The sequence below is a fragment of the Chrysochloris asiatica genome, unplaced genomic scaffold (genome assembly GCF_000296735.1).
Source record: "Chrysochloris asiatica unplaced genomic scaffold, ChrAsi1.0 scaffold00077, whole genome shotgun sequence".
In the NCBI taxonomy this organism is placed as follows: Eukaryota; Metazoa; Chordata; class Mammalia; order Afrosoricida; family Chrysochloridae; genus Chrysochloris; species Chrysochloris asiatica.
This window is the reverse complement of record NW_006408595.1, coordinates 14,762,127-14,777,567: the sequence shown is the minus strand read 5'-3', so window position 1 is coordinate 14,777,567 and position 15,441 is coordinate 14,762,127. Positions and strand designations below refer to the sequence as shown.

At 47.2% G+C, this 15,441-nt stretch overlaps 1 protein-coding gene across 1 annotated transcript in view; it reads right to left on the bottom strand.

Moving 5' to 3' along the window:
- Positions 1 to 910: 910 nt before the first annotated feature.
- Positions 911 to 15,441, bottom strand: part of PFKM (phosphofructokinase, muscle) — a 66,132-nt gene continuing 51,601 nt past the window's right edge. Inside the window, exons 6-24 of the mRNA XM_006865338.1 lie at positions 14,021 to 14,210; positions 13,409 to 13,574; positions 12,549 to 12,593; positions 12,049 to 12,157; positions 11,837 to 11,932; positions 11,497 to 11,589; positions 10,500 to 10,625; positions 9,125 to 9,189; positions 8,608 to 8,671; positions 7,348 to 7,497; positions 6,666 to 6,736; positions 6,218 to 6,305; positions 5,977 to 6,129; positions 5,344 to 5,508; positions 3,562 to 3,623; positions 3,223 to 3,334; positions 1,784 to 1,883; positions 1,600 to 1,705; positions 911 to 1,177 (exon numbers count right to left, since the gene is read on the bottom strand). Of these exons, the coding sequence (XP_006865400.1) occupies positions 1,033 to 1,177; positions 1,600 to 1,705; positions 1,784 to 1,883; positions 3,223 to 3,334; positions 3,562 to 3,623; positions 5,344 to 5,508; positions 5,977 to 6,129; positions 6,218 to 6,305; positions 6,666 to 6,736; positions 7,348 to 7,497; positions 8,608 to 8,671; positions 9,125 to 9,189; positions 10,500 to 10,625; positions 11,497 to 11,589; positions 11,837 to 11,932; positions 12,049 to 12,157; positions 12,549 to 12,593; positions 13,409 to 13,574; positions 14,021 to 14,210 (2,106 nt within the window). The 3' untranslated portion in view covers positions 911 to 1,032. The remainder of the gene's footprint in view (positions 1,178 to 1,599; positions 1,706 to 1,783; positions 1,884 to 3,222; positions 3,335 to 3,561; positions 3,624 to 5,343; positions 5,509 to 5,976; positions 6,130 to 6,217; positions 6,306 to 6,665; positions 6,737 to 7,347; positions 7,498 to 8,607; positions 8,672 to 9,124; positions 9,190 to 10,499; positions 10,626 to 11,496; positions 11,590 to 11,836; positions 11,933 to 12,048; positions 12,158 to 12,548; positions 12,594 to 13,408; positions 13,575 to 14,020; positions 14,211 to 15,441) is intronic.

Below are 15,441 nucleotides of genomic sequence, written 5' to 3'. Positions count from 1 at the left end.
TTTGTGTAAAACTCCTCCCTGCAATAAGACGGAGGTGCAGACTGAAGCCCGCATGCTTTACTGCCTGCAGGGCTGTGCAGTTTACTGCCTGCAGGGGCTCCGATGCCTGTAGTCCAGGGTCTGCCGGCCAGTTTCACATCCACTCTAGTTTCGGGGTGTCTTCTTGTCTCTCTTGTTGTGTCTTTGTGTGTATTCTTTCTCTATTTCTGTCGCCGCCAGATCTCCCTACTTCATGAACCGAACCCCTATGTCGAGGCCGGTTCTCGACAAGTACTCAGGAAAATTGAGAAGGAAGCAGCCTGGGTTGGTAGAGGAGTAGAGATCTTGAGATGGCTAGACAAAAAGCAATCCTGGGGACAGGGCATATATGATCATGAGGTAAATCACTACCTTATGTTTCTGGAAGACTGAATCCTTAACTGCAGGTAACGTAGGAGGGGCTACAGTGGGATGACGATGAGGACCAGTGGATGATGTTCTGAGACCCCACGTAGAGAGTCAATACATGCTAAGAAAAATAATCTGAGAGGTAGAGAAGTGGACAGAACTTTGTCACGTATTTTCTTTGGGCACAGTCTAGGGACTGACAGTATTGCATCCCACTTGTGAAGATAAAAGAGGCCAAAGCACAGTGACCAGCTGGCATTTATTAGTGTAGTTAAAGCCTGTCACTATAGTCAAAGTAGTAGAGGAACCAAGACTCTGTTACACAAATAAACAAATAAATAAAGCTTATTTTTAGGAAAGTTCTAACCGAGTAACTGAAATCTAGCAGTGACACCAGAGCTCAGCCTTATGTCACAGTTGAACCTGGGGTAGGAGTCATGAGAAATTCTACCTAGCAGGAGCTTCCACTCAGCACCCCCTGCTCCTGCTCCCTGGCCAAAGCTGATCATGGCTGCAGTTACAGACAGAATGAAAGGAAACCTAAAAAATAATGAGCTAAAACACTGAGAATATGTAGACTTAGATCTACCAACAGGTGAATTGACCATGATCATAACATCCATTCCCTTCACTGCAAAGAGTTGTTTAAACAGGAGCGTCCCCAGACCGCTTTCGATTAATGTGTTCCAAGTGGGCGTGCTCTGAGGTGTCCAAGTCAATCTCATACTTGGCTAGGATTTTCAGGATGGGCCTCAGCTTCAGCCACCACTGTTCCTTGGGAATGCGATGCCTACAGAGAATGAGGACAGGATGATGATATAATCTTTAGTAACACAATCAACTTCTACCAGTGGCTTATGGGAGGAGCTGACCAGAAGACACTCATTTAGGGTAAGGGCAAAGACTACAGGTGTTACTCCTAAGAGAAAAGGACTACTATTATATGCCTGAGTGTTTTAAAGAAAAAAAAAAAAAAAAGCTAAAGTGAATAGAGAGAAATACTGCTAACTGATGGTACATGGAGTGGATTATAATCATTGTAATGAAACAAGATGTATGATTTGTTCAATGTAAAACTGACGATTTGCCCTGTAAACTTTCACTCAATCCACACAAAAAAAGATAAAAGGACTAAAGACAGTTAAAAGGATGGGGAGAGTAGATCGTGAAACTATCAGAGAGGAACCATTCTAGGAAATAGGTGTAACTCACTCAAAATCGGTTTGGTCCTTCAGCTCAGTCACTGGTTGAAAGACCAGGGCCCTCTTACGCATTCCCAGAACACAACCTGAGTCTGGAGTGTTGGCAAAGATCCGCCCTGCGAGAAAAGGATGACCCATTAGCTTCTACACTGGAAAACCAGCCTCTGGGGGGGACTCCTCCTCACCCTGCCTACCATTACGGTAGCTCTCTTTGATTTTGCCAGACATCCAGTTCATAGCCTTGGCTCCCATCTTAGTGGCAAAATTCCTGTCAAATGGAGTGGGGCTCCCACCCTGGAAAAAGAATCAGAAAAGTTACAGCAAGAAAACTGTAATGATGTGGCAGCAGAGACACACAGAGAATGAGGGAAGAGTGAGCCCAGGATTTTAACAAGCAGAAAGGGTCACTGGTAAGCTGCTAGAGTCAAGATGAGTATGCCCAGCACAGCTGACCACTGACCTGGTAGTTAAAGTATTACTTCAGGGAAAGAGGAAGGTGGGTCCCACAGTTCCCTCTCCTAGCGCTGCAGCTGCCAAATACTGTTGGTTCACTTTTGATCTTACTGACCTTCTGGCCGGTTTCCTGACCCTCTTTAGTCTAGCAGCTTGGTCAGCTATCATCATTTATGACACCAAAGTGTTCCTTGTGGCCCAATCTAGCTGCCCTTAGTTGTTGGAGATAGTTGTTGTCAGGTTGCTTTGGACTCATGGTGACCCCACGTGTGCCCAGTAGAACTGGGGCTTCCAAGGCTGTGATCGTTTGAAAGTAGATTGGCAGGCCTGTCTTCTAAGGCTCTGCGTGAGTTCAAACCACCACTTTTTGGGTTAGCAGCCAAGTACTTAACTATTCATACAGATTTTCTCTGAACTAAGAGAATGTAGGTGGAAGAATGAGAAGAAAAAGAAACAGGTCTTCACACTTTAGCCAATAATATGTGTTCCTGCAGGTGTTCCCTGTCTGTTTCTCCTCTTTCCCCATTTAATACTGAGATAGACACCTGTGACCTCTCACAATTTTGAAATTACAAAGTATTTGATAAGTTCATTCAAACAGAGACAATGGGAAGGCATTTGGGCTGATATCTGGGATGAGGGTGGGCCTCACACCACCAGTACCACCTGTGAGCGAAGCCCACGTTAGGTGGGGATTGAGTGTGAGTGATAGCAAGGAATTCCTTTCCGGAGACACCGCAGGCACCAGGAAGGTACCTGTATGCAGCGCGTGACAGATGACCAAGGCACTGCCTCATTCTGGCCCTGACCTGACCAGTGGCCTGAAAAAAACAATTTCTCCTCATCGGCTTCATTTTTCCTCATCTAAATCATGCTTCTTAACTGCAGACTATCTTGTCTCTCAGGGAACATCTGGCAATATGTAGACAGTTTTACTACCTACAATGCCCGAGACAGCACTCCCCACCAGTCCCTCCCCCTTCCCACCCAGTCCCAGTGTCTACAGTGCTAGTGCTGAGACTGAGAAATCCTGCCCTAAATGAAGACGAACCATGTGACCTCACTCTCTGCTGGTGGCCCTGACAGTCTATAGCCGACTGCAGATGGCCAGGGAGCCTCAATGGCTGCTCAGGGCTCCGGTCACCTAAGGGTGGGCTTGAGGAGGACACATCTCCCCTACCTGCTGCATGTGGCCAAGCACGTTCTTCCTGCTATCGAAGATACCCTTGCCTTCCTCAGAATACAGGTTGAAAATGAAGTCAGTGGTATAGTTCTCATTGCATTTCTCATTCCTGCCAGGGAGAGACCCAGAGCCTGTGACTTCAGTTGTCTTCCCATCTCTTCCCCCCCACCCCCCATCACCCCTCAGACTTTGTTCTTCCCTTTTATCTCCTATAGGGCTGGGGATGGGGTGGGGGGATAGGCTGTCCCCTCCATTTGCATCTATCAATGCCTCAGGGTGTCCCAGCTGTTTTCCATCCTATGGGTTGGGTCAAGGAACAAACAGAGGATGAGGTACCTTAACACCAGGCCCCTTTTCACAGTTGTTTTCATCTTTTGCACCAGATGCTCAACATTTGCCTGAAAATGAAACAGAAAATCCTAAGCCTACCTGGGCAGTGGAAAAGGGCAGACCAAAAGCATAAATCTTTCTGCCATAGCAGGCCTCTGCTGGAGAGGAGAGGGTTGTGAAAGGGAGATGTTTATATTCCTGGGCATGAGGATTGTTAAGCCCTGCGAGAAGTTCAGTGCAGAATGAAATTCAAACCAAGACTCCAAGGAAGACAGGCAGAACAGGAAGAGGGCAAGTTAGAGACCATCATGGTAACTGTTGGTGTCGGTCCTAACCCCTAGCCATCCCCTCGCCAACCTCCCTTTCCGGGTTTTCTCCACTTCCCTCAGAGAACTGACTCCATCTGTAATGTAAGCCTTTAACTGGGGTGCGTATATGCAAAGCAGCGAATCATACGGAAGAATATGTTCCTTCTCCTCTGAGTTAGGGGTAAAAATGGCAGAGGCTGGCTGGACTCTCAGATTAGGAAGTTCCCTCAGCCTGCTGCCACAGCACGTGGTCCTTCTCTGAAATACAACTCAAAGCCCTTCCTCTGAGGTAAAATAAAAAATGAAATGAAAATGTCACTGAATTGTACATGTAGAAACAGATGAATTGGTGCTGTCTTCTTGTTGCTAAGTGCTGTAGAGTGGGTTCTGACCCATAGCGACCCTGTATAGGGTTTCCGAAGAGCTGTTGGTGAGCTTGAACCACTGACCTTGTGGTTCAAACCGACCTTGCAGTCTAGTGCATTAACCTGCAACGCCACAACAGGAAGACTCCTGGTGGTGTTCAGTTGTATGTATTCTCAACAGTAAGATTTTTTAAAAAGTGATAATGATATCCCAGGAAATACAGACGGTGTACTGACCACGTCAACCATAGTAAATTAATGTTGTTGTTGCTACAATTATTCTACTTTTATAGAAAAAAATAAACTCTGTGTTGTTGTTCTTATGTGTCGTCAAGTCAGTTCCGACTCACAGCGAACCTACATAGGGTTTCCAAGGAGTGGCTGGTGGATCTGAACCGCTGACTTTATGGTAAGCAGTCCAGTGTTTATCCTACACCCCCACACCAGAACTCTTGTGTGGTGTTGGTAGGGGAGGTGTGCCGTGGAGTCAGTTCTGACTTATAGCGACCCTGCATAGGGTTTTCGAGGCTGTAAATCTTTCTCCTGTGGAACAGCTAGCTGGTCATTTCAAACTGCTGACCTTGAGGTTAGCAGCCGGACTCGTAACCACTAACTCTAAAAAGGACTATACCCAGTTGTCACTGAACACAGTGTATAGAAATTGTTGAAAGGGAACTTGTTTTGCTATGTTCATTTTCACCAAAAAAAATAAATAAGTATTAAAAAAAAAAAAAACGGAATAAGAAGAGCCCAGTTTTTGTAGTAAGGGGAATCAGGAGGGGTAGCATGATAGAATAGAATGATCCCCCACTCTCAGTTAAATCGCCTACTGACTTAAGAGTACAGAGACATTCCTAACTTCTCAAAAACATCCTCATCTGTAAGACAGAGAAGAGCTCTCCTCTGCGTGTCTGTGTGACGACTAACGGCTCGTGAAAAACTCAATAGCATGCCACCTGGCTCCCTCCAAGAGGAGCTGCCCGGGGATGTGTGTGAGGGCACACAGCAGAAGGCCTACGTGTCCTCATCTGGAGCTCTCCTGGCCTCGGCCGTTGTGGGTCAGTATGTACAGGTGGGTGGGGGCAGTAGGCACGCAGGCCTGGGCAGGTGTCTACCTGCAGGTCTCGGATGGTGAAGGGTTCCTCATAAATGTAGGCTGCATCAGCCCCAGCCGCCAGCCCCGCCATGGTGGCCAGATAGCCACAGTAACCACCCATCGTCTCAATGATGAACACCCGCCGCTTGGTGCCTGCAGCCGACTGCTTGATACGATCACAGGTCTGCAGAGACAATAGGGCACAGTTAGGTAGATGGAGCAGGGCTTGAAATCTGACCACTTCTCTGACCTCTGCTGCTAACCCAACTCTGAACTATATACTGTCCCCAGCCTAGCAGGTCCCTTGAGCCTTCTCAAGTTCAGCTACTCAAGGCCAGAAGGCATATTTCCCAAACCACTGAACAGCACCTCTCCTGGGAAGAAGTTGTACCTACCCTTTCTGAGACTCAGAGTAGGAAAGCAAAACAAAACAAATCAACACTTGGTACGCAGAGTACTAGTGCATTTCCAGATTAGAGGACTCACAAGTTGAGGAGAAATGAACACCAAGCTTACGCTTACAAGTCTGAATAAATGCCTGGGCTTAAGAAGCACTTTTCAGAGTTGTTACTTGGCTGGTACAAAAAAGGGAGCCCATCACACTGGAATTAGTCCTGGGCAAAGGGCACAGGGGGTAGTGGTGGGTTCTCACCGTGCAGATAGTATTGAGCGCTGTGTCAGCTCCGATACTAAAGTCTGAACCAGGGACATTGTTGGAGACAGTAGCAGGAATGACCACAAATGGAATGCAGAGCTCATCAAACTGCTTCCTGCCCTCCATCAGCTCCAGGCCCCCTGTGTAAGCCTAAGAAGAAGGAGACAGCAGAGGGGCAATGAATGGAAAGAGGAGAAGGTGGGTAGGAAAGGAAGGAATGGGAATGGTGGGCACTCACCTCAAAGCCCCCAATGATGACAAGGCCCTGAATGTTAAACTTTGTTATGTTGGCACTGATCTGTTCATAGCTCTTCTTGGGCAGAGTCCTAGTTTAGCCGGAGGAGTAGAGGGGGATATAGAGTTAGGGGAAGAGATAACAAAACTGAGGGAGGCAAGTCAGCGTCTGCAGGTGTTTTGATCATTTCTTGACTTACGCTGCCTTTCCTCTCATCCCTGCCCCAAAACACACACACCGGGGCTATCAGTTAACTGCCAGAGATGCTAAAAGACATGTGGACTGGACATAATGGCTCTTTCTCAAGCAACTGTGGGCTTGTGGATAGAGGGCCCACACAGCAGTGATAGTAGGAACAGACCCTGACCTCATGAGCTGAAGTGCAAATTCCAAGGGACACCTTTAGGGAAATAACAAGTAAGAGAGGAGGTGCTTCTGTAATGCCACTTACCTTTTAGTCCCAAGTTTAGAACCACCTTGCCCAGTCCAGCCCCCAACATAGCTCCAGCCAGCTTCCTCGATCTGCAGGGAAAGGCGCACAGGTCTCCACCAGGGCCAAGGCCCAGGAGGCCTATGCGGTACTGATGCCTCTTCTTGAAGTCTGATCCCAGCCCTTTACTTCCACCTGGGTGGGGGGCCCCAGGGGTTTGCTTTCCCTACCTCATTGAATTTTTTCCACCCTTCTGCTCATTCACAAGTATTAAGCAATTACTTCTGCCAGGCAAAGAGCACTAGTGGTGCTGTAGGATAGGCACTGAACTGTTAACCACAAAGTTGATGGTTAAACCCACCAGCTGCTCCTTGGGAGAAAGATGAGGCTGTCTGCTCCAGGAAAGATTTATAGCCTCAGAAGCCCTGTGCAGGGTTACATGAAACGGAATTGACTCAATTACAGCAGGTTTCGTTTTTTAGTTTCTTCCAGGTACTGTGTTAACTCTAGAAAAGAGCTTTGTTTACACCCAAAGACTTCTGCCTATTCCTACACCTCAAAAATGATAGCCTGAGAGAGGAAAGGTAGTGAAAGACAGGAGAAAGAAGAGTGGCCAGGTCACCCGGCTACATGGATGCTCCTATAATGGCTCCGTGGCCCCAGCTGATGTGCCCTCTCCCACCGCCCCACCGTAGCCCCATACCTGACCCTTGGCCAGGCCCTCGAAGCCATCATGCACCACAAGCACACGGTTGCCCTGGATGAGGCCGATTCTCACAGTGGAGCGGACAGCGGCATTCATACCTGCAGCAGGGGCCCCCACGTTCATCACAGCCACAGTGTGGGAAAAAGTCTGTGGGGAAGAAGCAGAGAGGGAGCAGGTATAGAGAGAGACAGAAACCCCAGAAAGGGGACAAAGGGAGACGGAGCAGAGTCCCTATATCATCCTGGGATTAGAATATCTGCTTCGGTCAATGTATACCCCTCTTCCAGTCAACTCTAACTGAGCTTGCAACCTTATACAGTGGAAGTAAAATTCATAGTCACACACACACACAGAAGCTGGTGTCCCTTGACCCCACATACCATCATCATATATGAGAGGGTTTCAAAAATCTCGTTGGAGAAATGAAATGAAAAGATAATGGGATTTTCCACAAATGTTTGAAACCCCCTCGTAATGAACCCAAGACCTTCTAGACCCATATATCCTTGGATTTCTTGTATTTGAATCCACCTGGGAATTTATTAAACTGGCATATTCCTGGCCCCAAGTCTGAATGAGAATCTCTGAGGGAAGGTCCCAGGAATAAGCATATTTAAAGAGCAACACAGAAGAGATGTTTCAGTTTTTAAAAAATGAAGAAACACAACATCTTTAGACAAACGCAGCTAGAATGCATTGCCGGCAGATATAGACTACAAATGGGCACAGAGGGAGTTCCTCCGGAAGAAGGAAAGCAATCCAGATGATTCTGATAAATGCTAAGTAGTGAGAGCCGCTATCCAGTGCAACTGCTGACTCAGACACACTTAGGCATGAAGACTTCCAGAGTTCCCCCAAGGAAACATGCAAGCCCTCTCTCCCATTCCTTGCATGCTATCTTGCCTCTCCAGCCCTGAACTAGACATAGGTCACAGTGTTAGAGATTTCCTAGGCACTAAAAGCAGAGGGCAACCATGGCAATGAAATGATATACAATAGGATGACTATAAAACTAATGTTCTCCCATGTAAACTATCACATAATTCACAATAAAACATTGGGGGGAAAAAAAGCAGAGGGCTGGTATCTGAGGTGGCTAAGAAAAGATGATCTTAGTCAGCTCAGGGATGCAGCACTGAAGATTAGCATGGGGCAGAGAAGTTCACCAACTGTAGTTCTTACAGATTGGAGGAAGCTGAAGGAGGGAGTACAAGGGAGGGTAGTATTCAGGAAGGGGAGAGGTCAAGGTGTTAATACCTTAGACACCGGAGGTCTGACATGAGCTAGAAGCTTGTATACCTCCCAGTTGTTCATGAAGCTCCTGTGAAAAACGAGAAAAGTGTCTTCAGACCCTTCCCTATGGCCAGCAACTCCATACAGCAAACCTCTCAGGGCCTAACTGGGGCTGCACAGGGGCCTCTGGTCACCAAGCCCTCCTGAGCACTCCCTTCCCAAGCACAGAGACTGTCCCTTGCCTAGAGATACACACCATCTAGCTGGAATGCTCAGACAGAAATAACAGATCCTCACAGGCCAATTCCTAGGAAACCATGCCTGAGAAGCACTGAGCCTCCTGGCCACCTCACAGCTAATCTTCTTGAGGAAGAATTTGTTGCAGAGACAAGAAAAGGAAGGAGCAGAAGGTTCTATTTTGGGGTTTGGTAACTAACTCTTCCTCCTCTTGCCAGCAGAACCCCAAGAAGCTCTACAGATTTCTGGCTTCATGCTGGCATCTGATTTCTGTAGCTAGCGAACCTCCCCGCCATTTCCTCACCGGCCTCTCAGCTTCATGGCTTCTTCAAATTTCTTCTCATCCATGGCCTTGGTCACATCCTTGGTCTGAGGAAGGAGCACAGTACTGGTCACAATTCCAGGGAGGGGCTCTGCATAGCTGGATTCCCATCCTATGGTCAGTCTCTGTGCTTCTCTGAGCTGGACTGGGTCCTGCCCACCCTGCCCTCTGTCTTTTCTGTGCCCCCAGAGTATCAGAGAAGACAAGAATACCTTGCTTTTCCTTAGTAATGAGCAGCAAAGGCTGACTCAGAGCTCTACTGACTAGAGTTACTGGCAAAGTAGAAGAGGGGTCACAGAAGCATAGCCTCCTCCCCTATTCCACACCCATGTCTCCAGCCTCAGGGGAGCATCGAAAGGAATGAGAAAATGAGGACGATCCTGCAGGCAACCCAGTGGAGAAGGAAGGCTGGTCTAGGACCGGAACTCCCCAAGCACTGATCTCTGCCGAGTCAGCATTCTAGCTATGGGACCATGGGAGATACAGTTCCAAGCACAAGCTGGAACCTGTCTTGGCTATAGGTTATTGGGACTCTGGAGTCTCAGAGAGAGGCATAAGAGCACTCAGAGCAGCTGAGATCCGGCCAAAGACCCAGACTCCCAAGCACAGTGATTCTTTTCTAACGGTAACCACTGTTTCCAGAGCACGCAACATTTTCTAAAGGAGATTTAGTAGCATAGTGGTTACGAGTTGGGCTAACCTCAAGGGCTAGCTAGTTTGAAACTACCAGCTGTTTCGCAGGAGAAAGATGAGGCTCTCTGCTCCTGTAAAGACTTACAGCCTCGGAAACCCTATGCAGGTTCGCTATGAGTCAGAACTGATTTCATGGCACATAACATAACCACAACATTTTCCAAGTCCTGCATCAGAGCCTTTGAACACATAATCTCTCGAATTCTGATAATAACCCTCAAAGTGAATATTAGTATTTTGGTTCAGAGACACATGTTCAATGTAGAAATCATGGAGAAACAACACTATCCAGCCAGATCTTAGTAATATTCGCTTTCACCTGCTTTTATTCAAATTGAGGATATTGCATTTCTCGTCTAATAAAGACATAAGAGGATTAACATTGAGGGTTTGAGATCGGATATTAGGAAATCTTGAGTCTCTCTATGGGCTGGAGTCTCCCATCTTTAGAAACATTTTTGAGATGAGGAAATTGACTTAGAGAGGTTACTATACAAAGCCTGCTGTGTTCTTCGCCATCTGTCTCTTACTAACCACACTGTCTTCCCATCTGCTCCTAGCTCTGTGGCCTTAGAAGTTGGTCTTACATCCCAAGAGCTCCAGCTCAGAGGCAGGGGCTTTGTGCTGTTGGGGATGGGGGGGTGAGGGGGGAAATGGTACTTACCACCTGGACACACTCCATGAGGGGCAGGCGCACAGCCTGGTTACCAGAAAGGCTCACCACACAAGCTGGGGTTTCCGGGGTGCCTTCTAAAAGTGCCATCACTGCCTCTACACCCATCCGGCTGCCCTGCAGGAGCCCAGAAAGCAAAGAGAGTTGGGTTCAGGTCCCCTTATCTTGAATCAGGCTGGAGAGACAGGGCACTCAAGGCCTTTCCCAAATTCCCAGGACTGAGTTCCACACTGAAAGATTGCAACAAAACGTACTGAGTTTTACCGCCCCACCAACAGTTCATCTTCCTGCTGTTGTTAAGTGCTGTCAAGTCGGTCTGACTCATATCAACCCTACGTAGGGTTTTTGAACTTCTGACCTTGTGCTTCTTCCTCCTCTTGTCATCACAACTCCAACAAGTTTGCTGGTTCCAGAGAAACATGCTCTCCACAGTGATCAAGGGAATTCTGGGGCTTAATAAGATTCCTTTCCTATTTATAACCACAAAGGAGCCCTTGGTGGCATTATGGGTTAGGCAATGGACCGCTAACCACAGGTTAGCAGTTTCAACCCCCCAACTTTCCATGGGAGAAAGAACAGGCTGTCTGCTCCGGTACAGATTTACAGTCTTGGAAACCCTGTATAGAGTAGCTATGAATCTGAATTGATTGACAGCAGTCAGCTGGTTGGTATTTATACACCATGGAAGGATATGGCCTCTCTCCACAATGCAAGCAAGACAAGGAGATTCTAACTTGATTATCTGACATTAGATCTTAATCATTTCACTGATGTTCAGAACTTTAAGATATCAGACTTTATTTGTCATTTTATTTTGCAAACTAAGAGAACTCTTGAGTATATGGGAATGTGTCACAGGCCACTGCAGTCCAGAGACTGGTGGAGGAGGAGCAGCATGACCATCGACTTAAGGCTCTGTCCTGCTACAAGGTAAGGACAGTAAGTCTAAGGGTCTGAGGTGGAAGGGTATCAAGGCCCCACAACTTACCAGGATCCGGTCAAAGGCTGATGGTGTCCCACCCCGCTGCACGTGTCCCAAAACAGTGACCCGGGTGTCATATCCCAGACGCTTCACCACCAGCTGATGGAACCAAGGGAGGGACACATAGAAGGAAAACACAGTCAGGGGCAAACATAAGCAGGGATGCAGATCAGTAATAGATGGCTTAGCCTCTTGTCTTCTAATGATTCCTGAGTGGAAGCAAGGCAGAGGCTGAGGAACCTGGAAGAACTGTGCTGAGGGACTGAGGAAATTACGGCAGGAATCTCAGAAATCACAAGTGAATGGGGCTCAGGTATCTAGGGTCTCTGGTTTCATTCATACTAACATTCTTGATGGCTTCTGAAGTGATTGGTTTCCCATTCTTGTCAATTGCACCCTCAGCCACAATGATGATGTTGAGACGAGATCCACGGGTCCTTGTCTGATCAAGAAGAGAGGGAAAAATGGTCAGAGGACTGAAGTTGACAGGTGGGATGTGGATGACAAGTGGAAAAGGATGAGAGAACCGTTTATAAGGGCAAAATAAAGCACCAGTACCTCGCTGAGGCGGCGACATAGGTGTTCCTCCCAGTCATCATCTGGTGGACACTCAGGAATAAAAACCCAGTCGGCCCCACAGGAGAGAGAGGTGACAAGGGCCAGGTATCTGGGATAAGAGCACAATACAACATGCTAGGAGCTATACTCCACAAACAGCTTCACTCAGATCCAACAAGTTCCCTCACCCAGAGTTGGACAAAGGGATCCTCCATTTAGGTCTTGGGGTGAAGGTGAGAGCACGAGGGCCTCTCAGTGAGATTCTGGCTTGGAAGAGCAATCCCTGAGTTCATCCTCACCTGCCACAGTGGCTTTCAAGTGGAGCTCTGCTGTTCTTTTATACTGTGTTTGTGCCTGTGCGTTTACAGATATGCATGTGTAGACACAGCAGGTAGAGTGGGGACAGATCAGCTACCATGACAGTCCACTCTGAACTCTCTGGGAAAGAGGAAGTGGCCATTGCTAGGCCTATGGTATCAGATTACGGACAGGGATCTTACCCACAGTGCCGGCCCATCACCTCTAACACAAACGTCCGCTGGTGGCTGTAAGAGACAGACACAAGCCTTACACAGTGCAGGTGCTTCAATGGCCAGGAGCAAGCCCATCTAGACCAATGAACTCTCTGGGAGACAGGTTTCCTGAGGGACCAGAAATATCTAGGGGACACACTGTAGCCAGATTTCCTCCCTAAGCAGGAGAAAACATAGTCATATGGATGTTCTGTTCCAGGGAAAGATAAGTCAGGAAAGAAAAAAAGGAAAAGTGAAGAGAGGATAAGAATACATTGGAATCCTATAAAATGTAATCCTGCCTTCCCCTACACCCTCCTACATTGCCACCTACACGTCCGCTCACCTCAGAGCACTAATGGTGATAACATCTACCTTTTCTATTTTATGGGCCACAAAGGGGAGTTCACATTTTGACCTCCCTGGATTTGAATGTCTAAACACAAATCACGTAGGAACCCCACAGGTATTAAAGACCTCAGAGCTATTCTGAGAATAGCCAACTGCCCAGTGACAAGAGGCAACTCTTTTTATAGTACATGGAGGACAGAGCAATTTTAATGCTGGAGTCCTGGTGTGACACAGTAAGATAAGCACTGGACTTCCAACCACAAAGTCAATGTATCAAACTCACTAGCCGCTCCTTGGAAACCCTATTCAGAGTCGCCATGAGGCAGGACCAACTCAATGGCACTTAACAACAATAACAACAAGGATCATTTCAGTTAAGACGTGGTCTAGACCCAGGAAAAAACAGCGGACTCATGGCAGTCACTCTGGTTCAAACACTGATCCTCTCCAGCCCCCAGCTCCCATCCTCCCCTGCTGCCTCCCCCACATCCCCTGACCTCTGTGCAGTGGTAGTGATGGCATCTACTATCTCTATGATCCGGTGCAGGGCTGAGTCCGTGCCAATGGTCATGTCAGTGCCGCAGAAGTCATTGTCAATCGAGCCAACGAGACCCACGATGTTCAGGTAGCTGGACTTCTTAGCCTCCTCTTCTGTGATCTTACCTGATGAATGCAAACCAGGAATCACTGGTTTCGGACCTGGTGGGCCTAAAGCGCTGATCACCAGAGAGAGAAGGAACTGTAGCCAACGGTGATTACAGGCGATGGCCCAAGGGAGGAGAACAGCTACCTGTTTGTGTCTCAGTAACGTCTTGCTCATAAAGAGCCTGGTGGCACAGTGGCTAAGTGCTCAGCTGCGAACCAAAAGGCAGTAGTTCAAACTCACCAGCTGTTCCACAGGAGAACGATATGGCAGTCAGCTTGCAAAAAGATTACAGTTTAGGACACTCTATGGGGCAGTTCTACTGTCTAACAGTGTCACTCTGAGAATCCACTTGAACGCAACAGGTGCTAACAAGTAATGTCTCACTCCAAGGGGAGGTAAAGAGTGTGTATACACACACACATACATGCACAAACGAGCAATACTCCTGCAAACAATGTCTCACCCACTTTCTGGAGATCAGTTAGTAAGTCACTCCACTCGGAACGGAAGGTGTCAGCCCCAGTGAGGCTGCCATCACCCCCAATGACACAAAGGTTGGTGATCCCACGCTTCACCAGGTTGTGGGCAGCCTGGAGTCGTCCCTCTCGCTGCCGGAAGTCCTTGCACCGGGCGCTTCCAATCACAGTGCCTCCCTTTAAGGAATAGGTAAAAGTCAGCTTTCAGACAGCACCACCACATTTTGGCTCAACATGCTAAGATTTCCTCTTTCCCAACACTGTCGGGCTGCCTAGGATGTTCCCTGGCATCTTTAAGTCATTTGTCCCTTGCAAAGGGCAGGGAATAATGATTTCTGCAGAGACATTATAGTGTTATTGCCGTGTCCTGCTAAAATCCAACCATTTCTTTCAAGGCTTTATCATCAAAGTGATTATCTTCAAACAGGACAAGGGAATACATACTTATGTGCTGGATTCTAGAAAAATCTCCACCTTTTTTGTCTTCGCAAAAGTTTAAGAAGTAGCAGTGACTAGTCTTTGGAAATTCTTCCTAGTGGCCTGGCATTACCAAATTGTGTCCAAACTATTATGAAGAGTCCATGCAAGTGTGTTTGACATTATTTATTTCCTTTGGAACTCATTATGTTTTCACAAAGTGTCACCAGGCACTGCCAGTCCTCCTCAACCCCCTTTGCTCTTTGGGGTCTATGGTTTTGGTCAAAGAAGCTAAAATGTCCTGGAATTCCCAGGAAAATTAACTCTGGGTATAAAAATCTCGAATTGCTAGGGGCTTACAGATACCCATGAGAGAAGTGCTTACTTGCAGTCTGCACAAATCATTTTAAGTTCCTGAACATTTGTAATTTTGGGGTTGTTGTTGTTAAGCACATAGTGACTCTGTATAGGGTTTCCGAGGAGCGGCTGGTGAGCTTGAACCATCAACCCTGTGGTTCAAACCAACTTTGCAGTCCAACGCATTAGCCTGGTAACTTCTGGCTCATTCTCTTAACATTTTATAGCAGGCACCAAAGCCTGTGTGAGCCCTCATCAGGCATAACAAAGTTGGACATTACATCTCCTCTCATGAATTTTTGGGGAACTGACCAAGAGCACTTAACAACAACAGCTAGTGGATTTGGAACTATCTCCAGAGCAATTAATAACAATACACACACACACATATATGTTGTTATTAAATGCTGTCAAGTTGGTTCTGACCCATAGCAACCCAGTATACTGATGCCAAGGAACAGCTGGTGAGCTTGACCCTCTGACCTTGAAGTTCAAACTGACTTTACAGTCCAGTGCATTAACCTGCAGCACCACATCAGGACTCTATACACACACACATACATACCTATACACAAGAAGGCAAAAAGTTCTTGGAAAAATGGAATGAAAAGAAAATGGAATTTATCAACAAATT